The sequence below is a fragment of the Scleropages formosus genome, chromosome 9 (assembly GCF_900964775.1).
Source record: "Scleropages formosus chromosome 9, fSclFor1.1, whole genome shotgun sequence".
Classification (NCBI taxonomy): Eukaryota; Metazoa; Chordata; class Actinopteri; order Osteoglossiformes; family Osteoglossidae; genus Scleropages; species Scleropages formosus.
The window spans coordinates 16,146,580-16,167,288 of record NC_041814.1 but is presented as its reverse complement, the minus strand read 5'-3'; the positions used below and the strand labels follow the sequence as shown (position 1 = coordinate 16,167,288).

At 45.7% G+C, this 20,709-nt stretch overlaps 1 protein-coding gene across 5 annotated transcripts in view; it reads right to left on the bottom strand.

The window, feature by feature from the left end:
• The window catches only part of pde4ba (phosphodiesterase 4B, cAMP-specific a), a 111,299-nt gene that overhangs the window by 2,737 nt on the left and 87,853 nt on the right, over positions 1 to 20,709 (bottom strand). For 4 of the 5 annotated variants that reach the window (XM_018754080.2, XM_018754081.2, XM_018754082.2 and 1 more), the window contains 9 exons: positions 12,765 to 12,877; positions 4,767 to 4,860; positions 1,907 to 2,085; positions 1,704 to 1,802; positions 1,357 to 1,521; positions 953 to 1,052; positions 646 to 800; positions 414 to 536; positions 119 to 301 (listed from right to left, as the gene is read on the bottom strand). In XM_018754080.2, coding sequence (XP_018609596.1) covers positions 119 to 301; positions 414 to 536; positions 646 to 800; positions 953 to 1,052; positions 1,357 to 1,521; positions 1,704 to 1,802; positions 1,907 to 2,085; positions 4,767 to 4,860; positions 12,765 to 12,877 — 1,211 coding nt within the window. Of the gene's footprint in view, positions 1 to 118; positions 302 to 413; positions 537 to 645; positions 801 to 952; positions 1,053 to 1,356; positions 1,522 to 1,703; positions 1,803 to 1,906; positions 2,086 to 4,766; positions 4,861 to 5,453; positions 7,823 to 12,764; positions 12,878 to 20,709 lie in introns of those variants that run through there. The other variant, XM_018754085.2, reaches the window with a different exon arrangement.

Here is a 20,709-nt window from a genome sequence, read left to right as displayed (position 1 = left end):
ACACGAGCACATTCCTCAGCACTCTGGAACACATTCGTTTGAATCGCTCATTAATTTTCTTTCGACTAAGGAGGGATGATACACCCCAACGTACAGCTGTATAAAGAGAGATGTTTACCTGGGATTTCTCCACAGAAGCAGTGTGCTTGTCGCACATGGGGCTAATCTCCATGCCCCTCTCGCGCTCCTTGTCTCCCTGGTGGAAGAACTCCTCCATGATACGATCCGTCCACTGCCGGTACAGCTCCAGAGACTTGGTGGGGTTGCTGAGGTCTGCACAGTGTACCATGTTGCGGAGAACCTGATGGTTGCCCAAAGCAGGTAACAATAAGATTAATGAGAAAGGCCAGGTGGCACCTGAAGATGGTCCCCCTTACTGTTCCTAAATGAAAGGCAATAGAATCAGGCTGTACCTGTATCCTGTCTGTGTAGTTGTCCAGTAACAACACTCCAGAACTTGTCACCTTCTTAGTCTCTACCATGGTCTTCAGATCTGCAAGCAGGCTCATGTGCTTGGACATGTCAGTTGCCAGCACCTGGGAGGTCACAGAAATGCTTATTAACCAGGGCCTTGGCTAAGGGATAGCCACTCTCAACACTGGCTGTGGTTAATAGGGATATAAACCAGGTGAACAAGTCACGTACCATGTCAATGACCATCTTCCTGAGGGACTGACGCTGCTTTTTGCTCAGGTTCTGGAAGATGTCACAGTTCTCCTCTTGCAGCAGCTTGAAGCCTACAGCAAGGTGGTGGTTCTCCAGTACTGACTCATCGTTGTACATGAGGGCCAGCTCAGAGTCTGAAAACAAAGAGCAGCCTGGTGAGGGCCTCCAGCATAGCCAGCCCAGGGGAGGTAACACCTCTTATTTAGGTGCAAATGAACACACTGGGGCTGAGGAATGCATGAGAAAGGCAACTGTCGACAGGGGTGGGAGTCAAGAGGACACTCACTGGTGTTGATTAAAAACTGGTTAGAGACTCCAGGGTGGTCCACGTCATGAATTGCAGCAGCAAATATTGCAGCAAGGATCTCAAGGTCAGAAAATACAGCCTGCAGTTGCAGAAGGTAGAATGAAAAAATGTTTTATGTTTCTAATGGTGCTTATAAACACTATTAGGACACAGAGTGGATGGTGAATGCTATATTTTACAGAACTGCAATGCTTAGAAAGTGTCATGTCCAGATGAATAAACATACTAGGTATATGGCTTAGAAAACCTGCCCATACAGAGTGCACTTTTTATGAACACAGCACTAAAAGGCAAGGTTGGCGAAACTGAATGATATCTAGCAATAAAACATATGCTGTACATTGTAATAAGGGTGAAGGCTACATATGGTGAGATGTGCTTACATCCAGAGCAGGTGTAGACAGTAAAATGTGGGTGGACTGAGCCACATCAGCAGCATGCAGGCTGTTGTGGTAGCCCACGTCTGCGTGGTAGTGGTCCTCTAACGTCATCATGTACGTCACAAACGTGTCTGCAGGTATCTTGAACGTCTTCAACAAGTCTCTTTCCTGAGAGTTGAAATGCAATTAATTAGAGGAACTGCAAAATTAAAAAATAATATGCATTAAGAAACTGGTAAATACTGACTTAGCATGTAAGTGAAATTAGGGAAAATGTGTTTGACTGAATATATTTATTTTGGAATGGGAATACATTCCATTATTGGAACTGAAATGAACAGTTTGCTTACCTGAAATATGGCATACATGATGCAGGTTAGCGGTCTGCTCTGGGAATATTCGGACACAGTAAAAATGTTGAGGCCCCACTTGTTGAGGTCCTCCAGCTCCTGCAAAAGACAGGAGAGAGGGTTTGAAGTCTTGGGTTTGAAAAACCTATACGGTGACTCCGGCACAGTTACACTCGGAGGAGCTGAAGGTGGCAAGTTCCCACCTTGGAGAGGAGGTCCTCTTTATCAGTCTTGACCCCAAAGCGGTAGACACTGCAGTTGGAGAGGTTCGGTCCATGTGTCACCTTCTTGACCCCGCTGATCTGCGTCATCAGCTGCTGCTTCTTCTTCTTCTCCCGGGTCTTGGGCGTAGGGGATGGGATTTCCACGTCATTCTGCTTGTCTGTTGGAGTGAGCAGACATGGCCATTGAGTTATGTACTTCATTGAAAAAGCACATTTATCAAATCCTGTGAACTGTAAACAATGTCTCAGAGTGCCAACTAGCCACGGTGTCTGGGCATTTGTTAACTCCAAATGACGCATGAAGTTCAAATTTTGACTGTGCTGTGACCCTTCCGCAGTCGACCAACAATGATAACTGACCTTTATTTTCTTGCACCTAACAAAGCCTGCCTTCCTCTCTAAAGCTGTTCAGTGGATTGAGTGCAAAAAAATTTAATAAATAGCGTATCACATTAGGGAGTTCAGCCTCCTCCTTGTTATTGTTACATACACCAGGAAACAAGGGCCTTTTGTTTTAAAATCAGATTTTTCATCTCCCATTTCCCTAAGTGACGTCAATGATTTGTCGCTGGATAAAAACCATAACAGCCTACACCTGCACAAGCGCAACTGAGAAAATAATTCTTCACTCAGCAAGTACAGTCATGGAGCGCTCTTCTACTTCTCAATAAAAGCAAGTCCTTATGTATGAACAATGGTGTCTTCAGTACACTGCAAGATTTCAGGCTGCATTAGGTTTCATGTATGACGTCAGCCATTGAAACTCCCATTCACTAGTTGGCCGTTGCATCTGAAAAGTATGTTTCTCTGGGAACAATATGGTGCGAATCTGTGTCCGTCGTGACACAGCTGCGGCTGAGATGCACGCGCTTTCTGCAATGAGTCCATTCTTCAAGCCCTGGTTAAAATGTCTAGTACAAAAGTCCCTCCGCAGGGTTACTCCATTATCTCTACCGTAATTCAGGTAATGGGCATTTTTATCCCCCCGTCAGTGAAAGCATCACCGCTATAGCGCGCGGCACCGTGGCAGTAAAGACAGATCTCAGAGCAGAGTTTGGGATGGGGAAGTGGGCTAGCTGTTACAATTATCTCTAGTGGACCTTGGTATCTGTGAGGGAATAAGGATGTGTTCTTGGTCTTTCAGTTGTATTGCAGCAACAATTATAGAGAAATGCTCCACGTCATGTCAAGTAGGGAGTGTGTGATCACCGCGGTATGCAACGCAACATGGTGTGACCAGTGTTGTGCCTTTCCACACGTGCGTCCCGGTAGAGTGTCCTGTCCCTTGGGCATGCATCCCACCCATCTACCGCACTCCTGACTCCTGAATTATTAACCTGATTTTCTCACTTGTCTTCCATGACCCAGATGCAGACGGAACTGTTGTGCTCCTGAAAATGGCTGCTGAATTTCCTCTGCCTACATCATGTGGGGGTGCATAGCACTAGTGTCAGGGTGGGCCTCTTTAAAAGGCATTAATGTGTCCATAGCTTAGTGAAAACGGAGTAACACAGAACAAAGACCTGTTGTCAAGGAGATACTAAGTTATGTCTCATGCCAAAGGTGAAAACTTTATGACCTAGCCCCTTTGGAACTGAGCAGTCTAGACAAAACCAGTATTTTAAACAAACACATTTTTACATCATGTTATCACAAAACAATAGGGAGAGTAAGTGATGCCCCTGTAGTCAGACACTGAGCATCTCCATGGCTAGGTATTTCTTCCCTGGACAGGGGAAAAGGCACCCATCTGTCGCCTTAGCAGGCAGCGACTTGCTAAAGCAGGAACATGGAAAACGGGCAACCTGCGACTGCCTAGTGTGAGCCGCGTGCAAGTCACAGAATGCATGTGACTGGATTCCCACAAGGGGAATCACGGCGCTTGTGTGGTTTAATGAATAAAACCATGAGCACCCCCAGGCTCTCTGTGTGCGCATGCGCCATCACCAGCCTCTCCCCCCCCCAGCCCCTTTCTCGAGTTCTGCAGAGGAGAGGAGCTCCGCAACCAGATGCGAGCGGACTAAAGCCCTGGCGCAGATGCGGTCTCTGTGGAGCTCACCACCAGACCTCACCAAGTTCTCCATCTCCCCACAGGATGATGCGCCACAGGTTCTCTCACACCTAGTCACGACAATGTGCAGGAAGCCCTGGCAGACAGATTCACCAGTAAGATGACTAATGGCGGAGGGATAAAAGTGAGAGTAGGGGGTGGAGGTATCCAGCTCACTGAGCTGTCAGTCACCAGGCAGATAACATGATGCATGAAGTGCGCAGCCACTGATACAGGGGAGAGACTGATTTGACCCAACCAAGACGCCGTTGGTACAACCAAAAGACTGAATCGGTTTTTTCCCCATCCCCTAAAGCTACACTTGTCCTGGGTCAACACAGCAGGCAAAGTGTATTTCACCAGACTCACTGTAAATGCACCACTCAATAACTACCACAAAATTCCAATTCTAACAAAGGCATACATACACCGAGATCAATAAGCCTAAAGAGAATGTTTTTTTTTTTTTTTATAAGTAATGTAAAGGTAATACAAATGTAAAGAAGAGACCAATGAACCACATTTTTTTTTCTTGAGCTTCTGGGCACACACTGCAGTGGCACAATCTACCATTTCCTGTCCTGTGTGAAAGCACATCAAGACTGGAACCGACAAGGAAAAAGAAGAACTTGGGAAGGATGCTTGCATAGCGAGGAAGTTCCTTCAATGGGCATATTTGCTCCCGGTAAGGGGCAGCAACCCAGGGCCCACTACAGCTATGAAAACACTGGTGTACGGCAGTCTGAGGCTCGCTCAGCTCCCAGCCACCCGGCCCCCAGGCGTAGTTACCGAGGAAGGTGTTGGAGATGAACTCGGACACCTGGTTGCCGGAGCGGCTCATCTCCGACAGATGCGTCAGCTCCCGGTTCAGCATTCTTTTGAACTGGAAAATATGACAAAAAAAAGCACAACGTCAGCCATTGTACAATTATGGAGTCCCCTTGACCCCAAAAGTAATAACAGAAATAATTCTTGTAGTCTTTAAATTACTGGTAACTGCACTTCTGCTGTAGCTGAAGGGCTTTAAGTGACCTGAGTCCAAATCATATCCAGCTCAGGACTGTTACATACAATACATGTACAGTTGTCTTCATTTACCTACGTGCGTGAATAACACACTCAGTATAAATTACATGCAGACAGACACTAACAATGCACGCAAAACTTATTTACAGTTAGTCTCATGTCACAGGTCCTAAACGAGTATCTCACATTACCCTGGAACATCATTGACAAGGGTAAGTCATGTAAGAAAAGGGAGATGTCTACGCTTGGCATAGATGCCCCCGAAGAGCATCTGTAGAGCTGCAATCACAGAGTCATTGCAAATGAGCTCAAGATGGAGCTTCTGCAGTGCAAACGTACAGTAAACCGCATCCTGCAGCCCCTACTGTACGGACGCCCCCGTAGCAGCACTGCAGCCCAATTGCGACACCAGGTCCTCTCCATCGTGCACGAAGACCCTGCTGTACACACCTTAATGTAACCCCAGGACACCGAGAGCAGGTAGTTTGCCTCAGGCATTTTGGACCCCGTTGTAGCAAAAGCCTGCAGCTCTCCTTGCAGGAACAAAAAGCAGAGGACGAGATCCCGTGGATGGAATTCCTTGCGTTACACTGCCACCCCCCCCTTCCTCCGCTCCTGTCCGCTCCAAAGATCAGTGGCGCGCAAAGCAGCCGTACGCATTCAGCTCCCTGCTGCCATCCATGTCCGCGGCAGGGCCGTGCTGCAGCGAGAGGGCCGGTGAAGACGAAGGAGCTGGGAATCGAAGCAGGAGCGACGGTTGGAGAAGGACTGAGAGAGAGAGAGAGAGAGAGGGAGGGAGGGAGTCCGCGCGTCTCCGCTGGCAGAAGGGGGGGCTTCCTCGCCTGGATTAGCCTCGTTCTAACAAGCGCTATGCTGCAGCTCTCCCATCCCCCGCCAGCCTGCCAGCCACAGCTATGCGTGAACCGCAAAGGACGATGTGATGGATAATGGAGGAAGTCCCCCTACTTACTTATGTAAGGCAAGCTCAGGATCCCCCTTTCCCTTCACTGACCCACAATGGCAACCCCCTTTATATGTACAGAAATTTTTTTCCTGCTTGTAATTGAAAAGAAATCATTATATAGCTTTGCTGATGCTTCATCATTTTATTGCATTTTTGATTTTTTTTTTTCTTTTTTTAATAAAGATAAAGCTTGCCAAATCGTGACTAACACAGAAGTGGAAAAATCTGCATCTTGTACTTTCTCGTGTCCATTAGATGCGTGGGTTTGTCCTTTCATTCCCTCTGTACTTTCATGCTTGTTACAGGCTAAGATCTGGAATCGGTGCCTGTTCATTATGTGGATTCCCAACTGAGAGATTTCGTCCGGCTATTTATAGCGGAAGGGGTCCCTGTGTTTTTGGGGAGTCTGCTATTTTCTCTGGTGGACAGCTGAGAATAATTGCATCTCTCCCCATCGATGCAGCTCTCTCCAGGAACACTGGAACGCCATAGCAACAGCATCACGTGATCTGCTGCTGCTGCTGCTGCTGCTGACTCGGTGAGGTTTCCCCACCAAAACGCACACAATGACTCTGGATTCGCTACCACTGGAATACCCCCAACACAACACTGAATCTGCGGTCACAAAAAATCGTGGAGGCACTGTGTGTCATCTTTGTTCAGTGCTATTCCTTACAGTGTTGCCACTACATCCCAATAACCAAGCACACAAGATTCAACTGCTCCTCACTGTGGTACATCACAAACCACAGAAACAATGTCTAGGGATCTATTTACCGTTCGGTGTTATTATTTATATTCTAAATTATCCAGTCAGAACTGCGCTGCTCTAAAATAGCCCAGATATTTTTGGAATACAGGTTGCTTTTTGCAAATCCAAACCCCACATTTGGGGGGTGCAGCAGTAAACAAAGCCTCCCGGGAGCCTTCCATCAGGGTGAGAAGCCTCGTATGTGGAATGTAGAGTGGGAGATCAAAGCACTGGAGAAAAGAGAGGATGATCCCTTTACTGTGGAAAGGCCTCCTTATATAACGCCGCATTCAAAAAAAAAAAGGAAAAAGAACGTAGCAGACAATGTGAGAAGGCACAGTGAAGCAAGCAGCACCCACTGATGGAGCTCAGCCCCATTCCCCATGCACACAGTAGTTCTCCATCTGCCACACGCTGACGTTCCGGAGATCTGGTTTCACCTCATCGACGCATCTTTTCGTGGGAACTCCTAGCGCGCTACTGGAACAAACTTTTCTCTCTGAGTTTTATTCTGCCGTAAAAGACACTGCAGGTATTTGAAGCAAAACCAATGTGTCTGTGTTTTAGGATAGATGCTTCAGCGAGGGAGTTATGGCGAGGGGGTTAAGTCACTGGCGCACGATGACCGAAATGCCACGTGAGGCCCGGTCCGCTCCAGTGAGCAGAGCTCAGCAAGAAAGCGCTCACAAAAAGGTGAATGGCCACTCCGTCTCATTCTGTAAACCCCTAGCTGCACGTGGAGGCGGACTCGGCCGCGGAGCCGGCCGTGTCATCGGGGGTGGAAGATAGCGGGGAGAGAGAAGGCTCGTGATTTGCTTCACAGGAACGGTGGAAAGAATGAAAAGCCCTACCGTGCAGAATAATTACTTACACAAGATTAAGTGTGAGTGGTTCTGAGGCCTGAGGGACAGAAGGTACAGTGTGAACTCATATGTAGCGTGTACAGGTTGGGGGTGTTTCAGGATGGTATTGTCCCAAACACACTGCTGATACTCTTTTTAATGACTGTGTTAAGCATATATTGACATTCTGGTTTGATTTGTTATCTGCATAAGCACACATACACTTGCTGAAACCACTTGTCCCAAGCACGGTCACAGGAAGCCAGAGCCTAACCCGGCAACACAGGGCATAAGGCTGGAGGGGGAGGGGACACACCCAGGACGCGATGCCGGTCTATCACAAGGCACCCCAAGCGGGACTCAAACCCCAGACCCACCAAAGAGTACAACCAGGCCAAACCCACTGCGCTACCACACCCCCAAGAACAAACCTTCAACACAATTTAAGTTATGACGCTGGTCCTTGATGCTCTTATTACTATTATTAGTTCTGCCCCATATGGGCCTAGTGGGAGGACAAGCGAATGTTTTTAGTTTAAACCATTTGAAAGAGATCTGAGAAGTTGCTGTATAGAACCAATAATGTAAAATCTGTGGAGAAATGAGCAACTTCACTCTACTCCATTAGTGCCTCAGTCAGTAACGGTCTTAATAAGGTGGTCCAAAGACGTGCTTAAGAGGTCCCAGTATAAGTGTGCCCTTAAGTTGGGAGAAGGTTGCTAATTACATTTAGCGCTGCAGAAATATACTTAGGCTCACCCAGATGCCAGGGGTCATATTCCAGGGTGAGATGAGTTATTTAGATGGGACACAAGGTCAGATGGTCAAATATCAATTTGTGTGCTGTCTCAAAAGTACTGATGTCTGATATGTCCTCAGTTTTCCGGGACATTTACACCTCGTACATACCCTTGTACACCGAAATGTACATTTACACCTCAAACCTGGTGCGCAAATGTACGTATAATAGTGGTATAGTACATTCAAAGACAGAAAGCGACTTTTTATTAATACGTGTGGTACGCTGTTGCAGTATGACCTCATGTTACAATATTGGTTCTCTAGAACAGATCAGCAGGGCCCAGGGGCAAATACAGTGTAAGATTGTTGCGCATAACGCTGCAGATTTGTTGCAAGCCGTTAACGCACATAGAGAAATCCCCGTGTGGCCAACGTGGACACTGATAGAATGTTAGTTCCGTGTATAACGCTATTCTTGGGGAACAGCATCGTTTGCCTTCCGACTTCCTCTCAAGTGATTCAGAGCTACATCAGTCTTCCTCTCTACGAAACGGTACGCAGGTGTGACATCACCGAATTGAGCAATCACTCACCAAGAATGCCAGTACCCGCCAGCATAGTCACGGCTCGGCTCAGCGCTTCCTCTTTCGCTGAAATGAATCGCCTCTTTACTTGTATTGGCCACCCAGCAAGAGCTACTTAATCCACACAGCCTTTATAAAACACAATGAGATGAGTGCGATTGTGGGATTTCTGAATTACTGTTTGTCAGTTAATTATTTAGATATTTTTACCTGCACCACTGTGATGGGTCAGATGTGATGCAGTAGAATTAAATATTAACACTACTCACGAGCCTATCCCAGAAGTACTGAGAGTGAGGCTGAATAGGGTACACCCTGGACGGAACATCAGTCCATCACAAGAGAGCCACACACACACACACACACCATGGGGAATTTAGGATAATCAGTTCATCTGAAATGCATGTTGTTAGATTACAGGAGGAAAGACGCACACAGATGGAGCGAACGTGCAAATGACACACAGACCGAGCTGGATCTGAACCTAGACCCACAGGTGCTTTGAAGTGACAGCACTACCCCGATGTGCCAACATACCACCCCGTTAACATTATTTCTGCTTTAAACTTTAACCACAGATATAATCTGCCGGTGCTTGTCATCGCAAGAGAACAGCAATACGCTCTTCTCTGTGCTGGATCGCCAAGTTTGGCAGAACATCCGTTGTGAGGGAGTTGAGGAGTCATTCAACTTTTCAAACTGCTCCAAAGCCTTTGCTAAATGATGGGCTAAAATAAATACCAGCACGCCCAGCCTTATCAGCAAAGCTAAGGACAAAGCACCGTGACCGCTCAACAGAGGAGTGCAGACAGACCGTCCCAGTCCAGCGCTGCTCAAGCAGAACATACACACACACACACACACACACACACACGCAGTCCCTGCGACAGACACTACATTGCTAATTGCTCACAAAGTGCCCAAACTTTAGAGAAGAAAGAAGAGGTGCAGCTCACCTGTTTCCAGTAATCACTTATCTTGACATTGTTGTCTTTCTTTTCTAGGACAGTGACTCCCATGGTTGTTCGGCCACCCGGAGCGTAGCGTTCTTTAAGAGCTCGCGGCCGCCTGCCTGTTCTGCTCTGGACTGCTCTGCTCTGTCATGAGCCGGCTGAGAAATGCGAAGGCGCTGCACTGCCGCCTGGTTTACGTGTCCCGGTATGACTGTGCTCTGACTGTAAAGCTGCAGGCCACGCCCTCCCCCAGGCTGGCATCGCGCCTCCGGCTCGCAAGCCTCGTCTTTGTTTCTTAACTTGCTTTACCGCCAACCTACAAGCCCCTCTTGTCCTTCCCCCAAGGATGACGGCCACAGCGAAATCCCTCCCGGTGAATACACTCTGTTCCCAGTCCGTAGACCTTGCTTGCGCCACAGAATCACACCTTACAAACAAATTTCAACTTCGGTAAAACCAGACCCAAGTGACTTGCATTCTGCAGGGATGTCACCTGTGATAAAGAGACGATTCATGTGCATTTGGGCACGTTTCTGGAAGACGGTACGCCTCTCTGCCCCCACATGACCCTTCTAGTCTTGAGGGGTTGATACAACTGGAAACCAACGCCCTCCGTCGCCAGGGAGCAAACCTTCTTCAGGTCCAAATTTCCATCGTCTACACACGCTTGCAACAGTCCACGTGTCTGAACAAGAAACGCTCGCTTTGTTGCACGCGTTCAATGTACTCCCATAAAAACTGCCAATAAAACCGAGGATTAAGAATGTGCAAAACAACTGAATGCTCCACTTGCAAAAATTTTCTCATTTTATTTAAAACGAACCATGGCTCATCACATAGCGTAGTAGCTGGAGACATGAAATTGCTATCAAAATTCCCAGGTTTAAATCCCCACTCTCACTGTAATAACCTCGATCTGGGCACTTACGCTGCCTCTGTAAAAAATGCCGAAACGTATGAACGGGTAAATAATTTTAAGTAGCTTAGTGCGCATATCTAACATTGTTAAGTTGTTTTGGAGAAAAGTGTGCTCTAAATAAATGAATGTACTTTTATCAGCTAATAATAAAACTGCGGAAGATCACGGCGAATAAACGCAAGCAGCAGAAGCGGCAAAGAAGCAACCGTTAACTTTAAAAAGCGCAAAACATTAAGATGTACATCAGGCATCCTCTGTCGGGTCTTTCGCTGTTTATCTTAAGGAAACGATGGCACTGTCCTCCTGCAAGAGGAGCCAGAACAGAGGTTTTCAAGGGTGCTGGTATGCCATGTGCCGCTCTCTGTGGCAATGAAAAGCGGATCCTGATACAGTACAGTTACAGTAGTCAAATAAGCCGCTGATACAATGGGCCTTTTCAGCACTAACTGACTGGATCAGCGAGAAGACACGCTAAACAAACGGGGACTAGATGAGCGTCCCTGCAACCCAAGGCCATAATTACAGCCCTGAGACCTAGAAAACATTAATCGGACACATGGACTCCTTTGCATCGAGTTGTCGCAGTCGGTCCGAACAACGTGAAAATTGTCGAACGTGTAATCCCCTAACGTGCATCAGAAGGGCCCCTCCTTTTGCGGCGAGCTCCGAGGGGCCTGAAGAGGAAACGTCCCTACAGGAAGCACGCTCCATGTCAAGCCACGCTGACCACGTGTCTGTCCATTGTCCAGCCGCCGGTGGCCGCGGGAGCCTTGTGACGTCAGCAATTAGGGAGAGAGAGGGAAAACAGCCAGAGAGTCGTGCCCTTTTCTATTTGTACCATTGTAGTTTGGCGGAACAAGGATCAGGAAGGAGACAGGAAATTTGAGTCACACTTTAAACAGCTGTGGCTGGCCTTCTCCCTGTCTGCAGAGTGTAGCTCAAGCCAGGAACCAGTGTCTCCTGCTGCCTGTGCGGTCCTGATCACTCACCCGCCCGTCTGCCCTTCGTATACACTGTGCTAGGCACCAGATAGCGTTACAGCAACCTGTACTCAGTTGTCCACTCTTTGGCTAATTTCTGAATTCCTTTATTTATTTCACCCGTTTCTTTGCACTTTTACAGTTTCGTACCGTCTTTTCTGCAGAGTACCTTTAAAGAAGTTTATGCAGTTCATCGCACATCAATCATTTGTACCGAACTCCAGGGTTTTAGTGTCCCGTTGGTTTAAATGTGCACCAGCTTGTCACAATTAATTCCACACCTCCATTTTCTTAGTCTTTTAAATTCAGTTAAATGTATACCAATTTGTTAGATTTAGCCCCAGTTTCATTTTCTCATGGTCATGAATGCAGTTAAAAGCCTACTGACCGGAAGTATCGGGCTCCAGAGTTTCATTTTAACACAAAATGTTATGTAATGAATTTTTTCCAAGTTCCTCTAAAATCAGCTGCTAATACTTCTAGTTTTTGTGATGAACGCCACGTTATGGATTTGCTTGTTAGACCAGCAGTAATTTGAAGCCATAATCTCAGAATCTAGGGATAAGGGTTGGGGTCCTGTCATAGCTTAACTTCTGCAGTGCTCTTACTGCATATTCCTCAGAAATAACACCGCACAAACAACACGACTGCTGGGGCAATTAAAAATACAAATGTGCAATAAAAAAGGAAGCACCGCCTCTATGTATCCATGACTTCTTCACATGGTCCAAGACAAATATGCCAACTCAACGGCTACACATTGACAGCACAAGCAATTCTGCAAATGCTCTTGTGTCCGTTCCCTGCTGCTGCCATGGTGAAGTTCTAATATTTCATCCGATATTTACACTGCTGTTAATGATGACATTAAAAAATATTCCTCGAAGTGACAGATGAAGAACAGCAGTTCAGTAACTTAGTGATCAGTAACACTTTTCAGTTTATTGTATCGCGTATAACTGATTACAGCTTGAGCTGTGCTTTTCACTCATTTGCCAATAGTAACCAACATGAGGAGGGCTCTTACCTTGTTAGAAGCCATGTCACTAACAGAGCGGTACGTCTGGATAGTCTCCAGCTGGTCCAAGCACCAGTCCAGCTCATCCATGGTCTCCATGGCGAGTTTCTGGTAGGAGTCCTCTGCGAACACACATACGGGCATGTAGTCAGGCTTGCGCGGCTCCATGCCGCATCCGAGTGCCACGCCGCAGAGTGGCCCGCAGACCTCCTTCATCATGGGCACAGAGTATCACTTTCATTCAGTGTGCGGAGAAAGCGTCTGGCTGCTTGCTGCTCACAGCCTTTCACTCACTCAGACACACACAGGGACACACACGCCCCCGCCCTCTCCTAGTCAGTACAGCCTCTTGGCTTTTGTCAGCCGTGATGTCAATGAGGCTCCGTTTCAGGAGCGAGTAGGAGGGGCCAGCCCCCGCTTGACCTCGGTTGCCCTCAGGCATCTACTTAAACATGGGGTTTTGAAGCAGGAAGAGTGTGCCATTTTCCCCAAGAGGAGGGAGTTTGTGTTGTTATATGATACATTGCTCTTATCGACTCTGTTCGCGCTTCCTGTTTGACACCAAGACAATACCAGTTCACTTTTGGGGGCGCTTGCCAAGTAAAGGCTGATCAATCAGCTGACCCCTGCACTCTATGCTAGGAGGGTTTTCATAGTAAATTCCTAAAATCCACGCCATCCTTTTTCACGCTGCCAAGCCGAATGAGACGCGAGACGTTTGCCGTGACGAGTCATCTTCAGAAAAACACTGTGTTTGCACTGCCTACATGAGAGAAGGGATTCATTCTGCCACTGGAGGCCCAGGCTTCTGCCAAATACATCAAATCCTGCTTCTCAGGCCTGAACACAGGGCTGCCAAACACTGCCATGGGTTCCTAGCCAAAGCAAGTCAGAAGTCTCAGATGCATCCGTTGGATTGTAAGTCATTCATAGAGTGGAAAACATTTAAAGAGAAATGTGGTACACATCACCCCTGACTATCTAAGCATTACAATTCATCCCTGTTCACTCAGAGGAAAAGGTCTCATTGAAAGTTTACACTGGTAAACAGCTTCAAGGTATGGCCCCTTTCATCTGGCTGGACAGTGCATAGCTTTGCATAAGTGTGGTTTAAACAGCATTATTCAACTACTATGCAAGCTGGTGCTTGGCACTGACATCACAGCATCTTGGTTTGGAGGGATAGCGAACAGTCCAGTGAGCTGGTGCACCGCACACGCGTAAGAAGAGGGTTTTCCAGTGCTCCCTGTGGACGACTGCCACTCATGTGGCCACTGGAAAAGAGCCCAGGCCAGGAAATATCCTGTAGTAGTAAACGGAAGGTCCGCCTGTCCAACCACAGCCCAGACTGGGGCCAGGCAATGGCCCTTTACAGTTATTTATTAAGCTGATGCTTTCCTTCAAAGCGACCTACTGCATTATACAGCGGAATAATTTTCACTGGAACACTTTAGGGTAAGTACCGTGCTCAAGGGTACTACAGAAGGAGGCGGGATTCAAACCCGGGTCGTTTGAATGCAATGCAGCAGCCCTAATCATTACACCACCCGCTACTCTTTTCACCCTCGCCCCAGGGACCCACTCTCCAGCAAAAGGAGACTTATACTGATGCATCTAGGAGCCACTAGGAAGGGCAGAAACAACAAGTCGAGAGCAGCCTGAGAACATCTTGCATTTGATACGCCACTTCCTCCACCTTGGGCTCAGAGGTGGTTAGAGGAAAAGTGGAAGGGGGGGGCATGTTCAGTTTCATTACAGCTAAGCAAGCTTTCACAGCGTCACAGAAAAACCACAATGCAGTGCTGCAGTGCCCTGGAGCAGTCGGCATGACTAAACAGGCATGCTGTCAGGCCAACTTCTGTCATTGCCACTGCACTTCTTCTTGCAAAAAACACTGCCCCGTCGCCCAAATCATCGCAAATAAGGGTGATCCCGGCTCCCTTTAAATCGGAACAGAATTACTGGGTGCAAGGCAAATGCATGGTGCAACCAGAGAAATTCATGCTGCTCCCAGCCATCCTCTGTTGACAGACAGCTCGCAAAGACATCAAGAAATAAAGAATTCACAGCACCTGCAGTGTGACCATGAAAGAAGATTCTTACACAGAAATGACACTGGAACATAGCTACATAAAACACATAAACACTAGAATGTGATTGCACAAAAGATGTGCAGAATATATTTCTAGTATGAATGGATGGTACTTACTGCCTTCACGAATAAGAGCTTAGCTAATTTTACAAGTGAAGACTACAAAAGGGTTTTATGAATGGTGTAAGGGAAATCACAAAAGCTTGTTTGAAGCAAATGAGGTTAAACACTTTAACAGAGAAACCGGAGAAGGAATCGTATTTCAGACTTTGGCTCAAACGCTGGAGTTGAAGGTGTTTCTACATGTAACTGTTTAAGGGGAAAAGTCAATAGGTTTTAAATGTCCCGAGTCCCCTGCACAAGGCCAGCATTCAGTGGAAAAGGAACCCTGCGTTTGACCTCCGCACCAAACCATACATATTCATCTAGCTCTTAGTCAGATAACATATGACCTTTTTCACACTCAACACAGGACAGAACACTTCCGTAACTGTGTTTCTCATCTCTTGAGAAAACTCACAGAAACCATGAGGGTCCCTCACAGTGAAACACAGAAGAGGCAACTGGAAAAGATGAGTATTCATTATTGATGAAACTCAAGTCGGGTACACTAAGAACTAATGTTAGTCTACTAAATTTTGTTTGACAAAAACCAGCATTACATTTGAATTCCTTTCTCCTGCCTATATGCAAAGCCCAGCATGTACTCCCTAGTGTCTCTAGCCCGATCTCCCTGTGGCAGCATCACCATACACCATTCTTTTGTTTTGTGGTGGCAAGTGCTCAGTTTTGGGAGTGTTTGAATAAAAACAACTAATAGACTGTCCTTGACATGCATGAGAAAGGGATGGAAGAACTCTGGGTTTCATCCTATAGCGCAATGTTCCCAATGACACATCCCTCTCTGCTGAGCAATGACCCCTGACTGAACCAGGAGAGTCCATTTGAGATGGATGGTGGGAGACAGAAACACTTCACAGATACACTTTCTTTACCCAAGCGCAAGGACACACCACCCAAAATTCCAGCAAAAAAGGTGCATCGACAGAAAAGTCGGAAAATAACATCAACATCATTTATAAGCTGGACGGTCCTGTGGGGCCACAAGCAGTCCAAGACAGAATGTTCTTTGTCATCTCACCTGGCTTGAACTGTCAGACAACTAGCAAGATAATTGAAAGCCCTCAATGGAGGCCTTGTCAGAGGGACATGTTGTTGGCCCCTCAAAGCCTTACTCGCACAGATAAGGGCATTTTAAAACTCCTGTTAAATTTGTCTCATCTTTAAAGCAAAGGAATGTGGTCTGTTGACTTAGCTGAACTGCAGCCCCAGGAACTTCTCTTCGACAGTAACAGCTTCTGGCTATTGCTATTGTCACAATGGTTCAATTAAAACTCGTACGTCACAGCTGCTGAGAAAACACAACCAAACTTAACTCTGTTTTTCTGCCTTCTTGTTGGGCAGGTACTACTACATGTTGAGAGTGATGGTTAACAAAAGGCTTCCTGAAGAGCAAGGAATTTCCTTCAAGGTGAGGCCAGTTTTGGGTTTCGACAAAAAGCAGGACTTTCAAACTCAAAAGAGCCTTTAATTTCCATACCATAAACACTTGAAACACGTATATATAGATATTTTCTGCCAGGTTTACACAGAGGCTCAGTCTTTCCAAATATCAAAACAAAAGTAGTTCTCTGTTTTCTTCTCTCCTCCTCACCCGTTTGAATGCATCTGCCCCACACCAAACCGCTTTTTGGCAGTGAAGCACTTTGGGGATGGGCAGCAGTCTGCTTTATGGCTGTGCTGACGTCAATGGCATAATTCAAATACTTACTGGGGTGCATGCTTCCAGCTTTCACAGTCTGCTTAATGATCAGGCAGAACCTGACCCAGACTCTGCTCTCGTCAGAAGAAAACGCACAAAAACAAAAGGGGCCACTTTGAATCTGGTCACCCACCGATTCATAAAATGATTTCATGCAGGCAGAATTTATTATACGCAAGATTTGGAAATTTAATATTTTTCCTTATCATGCTGGAATGTGGCCTGGTAAACAATTCTAAACAGTACTAACTGGAACTTGTTCATCCCCTAATAAGATGCTGTCATCAGTCTGTTTTGTTTTTGATAATTAGGTCCTTTTTTATGCTTCTCACACTTTTAACCTCATATTTCTTCTCTGGGATTTTTTTCCCTAATCAAAGAAAGAAATATATTTTTGAGGGTTCATTTGGACCTGTCATGCCCAGTTGATAATGGTAGTGGCATTTAGCCTGGAATCAGTGAACAGCAGATGGATACAGGCCAGTGGGCCGTGACCAGGGTCATGTTTATTAGAAAGACCTGATCACTGTGCTGGGCACTGTAGGTTGACAAACTCTGAGCAAGCTTGTTCCAACCGGACAACACCTCTGAAAGGGGTGCAAGAGAACACAAATTAAATTAACAATTAAATTAAACATCTAACTGCCAAGAAAAACCTGAATCTGCACCTGCATAATATTCTGTGGTGGTCTTGTCAAAGTGCAGTAAAAATGCACCAGCATTTAACAGTTCAAGACATTACATAACATGGCTCTTCAAAAACTTGGGCAGGGTGCCTATTGTCCTTTGTTTCATTAGATACTAAGCTCCATCTGCATTTTTTTTTAAAGAGCTTATTTACACCAGTGCCAAGTAGTAATCACATCACTTATTCTCCATTTATGGAAGTTTCTAAAGAGTCCTCAGCAAGGATGGGTTCTTCACTAGTAACTGACAGAGCCAGTTAGTTTCTTATTGACATATCCCAACACCTTTAAAAGATCATTTGTTTTGTTTATGAGCTTTTTTGTTTTAGAAGCGTTGGCAGATTTTTAACAGTGCTCAGAAAAAAGGTTTCAAAGATGTTTATAATTAGCGACTTAAGAGACAGGATGGAGACGTGGGCAGTGTCAGAACGAGAAGTCTAGTATTTACACTGTAAATAAAGTCCCGATATCACCAAAGAGGTGCTAGGTGGATGACTCCACCGTAGGCTTTTACGGTCAGTACTTTCCCTTTGATACGAAAATGGATTAAATCCAGACTACACCCACTATACATCTACATATCACACAGACAAATGAAAGAACACCAGTTTGTATTGGCATATCCTCAACTTGTAATGGTCATTCACCTTCATTCCTTCAAAGCAAGAAATGGACTAATACCCTTAACTGATGTTTACGTGCCAGTCAACGTTATCATAGCCATTTATCTTTTAGTAAACCTGGCTAGATAAAATTGTTTGAGTCATGCCACTACTCTCCCATACATTACAGGAAAGTCCCGCAAAACAAAGGAGGTATAGCCAGTGTCCTACAGAGAAATTACTGTCTTAAAATCTGACATATATGGACCTGTAAACATTAAAATCAGGAGAGCTGTTATTACAACACACTGACAAAGTTACGGAACAGGAAAAAGCAATTTGAAGTGGTTATGGAGATTTATAAAGTACAACCCCATTTCCAAAAAAATTGGAACACTATGTAACATGCAAATAAAAATAGAAAGCAGTGATTTGTAAATGCTCTTTTACCCAAATTTACCTGAAAACAGGACAAAGACAACATTTTTATTGTTGTACCTCAAACTTAAAATAAATTTGTAAATATAGGTTAATTCTGATTATGATGCCAAGGGGGCACAGTGGCGCAGCAGGTTTGGCCTGTGCTTGCTCTCTGGTGGGTCTGGGGTTCGAGTTGCGCTTGGGGTGCGCCTTGCTGCGGACTGGTGTCTCGTCCTGGGTGTGTCCCCTCCCCCTTCAGCCTTACGCCCTGTATTGCCGGGTTAGGCTCTGGCTCGCCGTGACCCCACGCGGGACAAGTGGTTTCAGACAATGTGTGTAAGAGTGTGTATTTACCAGTGGAACGTGTAAAAAAAACTGTTTAGAACTTTCCACCGATAAATAAGTGACTAGGCAACAGGTGATGCTATCACAATTGGGCATAAAAGGAGCATCCAAGAAAGCCTTGGTTGTTTTCAAGTTTGTTTGTGGGGTTGTAGTAACAACCAAAATGTGAGTATAGTATGCTACAAGAACCCTGCGATGAACTGGCATCCCATTCAGGGTGTACTCCTCTTTGCCTTGCACCCAGTGATTCTGGGATAGGCTCCGCACTGCTGCAACCCTGACCAGGACAAGCAGTTAACAGGTGTGTGTGTGTGTGTGTGTGTGTGTGTGTGTGCGTGTGTGTGCGCGTGAGTGAGTACAGTACAAGAAGGCATTGTTTCTCCATGTATTTCTGAAGGACTCCTTACTCTTGGCCTTTGCTCACATTCTGGTAATGGCTGACAAGCATGCTGGTTTTCCAATTCTGTTTAACACATAACTTTATGGAAAACATCTTCAGTCAAGGTTTGTAGACAGAAATGAATGCACAGTAGTCACAGAGCAACAAGACAAAAAAATCCTGAGACACCATTGTTAATGTAACGGCAAAAGTGTGTTTATTCCCAGGGTGTGGTGTGTCAGTACAAGATGCTTATGGGTCCTTGACTGAACAGATGTAACACATGGTATGGTTGAACTGTTGTACAGATTTGGCACCACTGTGTTTTTTAAACAATTGAAAAAATTGAGATGTTTACTGAAGGAATTCATATGTAAGTGCAGGCTGGGATTTTAATCTAAAACTGTTAGTTGTTGTGACCCATTACACCATGTACTATCCTTGCTACATTATAATTTACATATTTTACAGTTGTTGATGGTCAAGAATGTTTAGAGTGACTTAAAGTGTCTGACCAAAATTGAATGTTCATAAACCAACAAAAGAATTTTTTGGAAAGGAGATGAATAAAGACAAGTGGGTGAAATATTGTAGATGAAATTTGGAGAATTCTTAGTGGTTTATCTTCAAAGTTGAAAGCAATTCAATGTACAGCACAAGAACCATTGTCCTGCGGAAGAAGGAAAAACATGCTTTCCTGCTTCTCTAAAGTACGGCCCCCTGCCTTAGGAGCACCCCACTCTCATCGGAGACGGAACTCCACACAAAACATTACTCTGTGGGCTGCACCCGTCTCCAAGACCTTGGGCAAATAAACAAAACAACTGTTTTGGATCGGCACTGCAGAAGGGGAAAAGTTTTGAGATGAAGTTGCGATATTCCACAGCTCCGCAAGCACTAAATTCTGGAGTCCTGTGTCCTCGTCCTCTTTTAAGACTTGGCACCAACAGCGCAGTATGTCCACTGTGATACATATGCTGATAAAGGGTTACACAATCCTGACAGCACTGCTGTCCTGTTTTACTGCCTTTACATAAGATTTTTTTTTTTATTTTAGCAGATCAGTTGCTAATGCTTCACTGCCAAACTGGATTCTGTGGTTAAACTGGGCATAAAATGGAACAAAAGTTGATATAATTCCACATACAATGGAAGGTGGACATAGGATTGAAAGGGGTTTGTGTTGTTTCTGCGGTGACAGGCTGGTAGTAAAATTAGGTGTCAAGAGCGAATAGTAGGGAGTGAGTAGGAATTGCCAAGGGTATGTCCTTAGTGTGTGCGTTACTCTTTCTAGAGGGTTTGTTCAGTCTGACGCCCACAGTGCTGTGCCCAGGAACGGGGGTGATGTTTAGACAGGCCAAAGCATTGCCGAGCAAGCCGGAAGCAGACTGTGATGACTGGGAATAATTTGATCGTTGTTTGGTCCCTATCCAGGAGATAATGCGTCAGCAGATTTAGCTCATGAATTAAGGATTATGGTTGACACTGTCACCTGGTGACAATAAAAGGCTACTTTCAGGTGTCAGCCCTATCATTACGAGGTCTCTAATACTTTGTATCAGAAAACAACCTCTGGGTAACCCCTGTGACCCTCACAAGTCAATACAC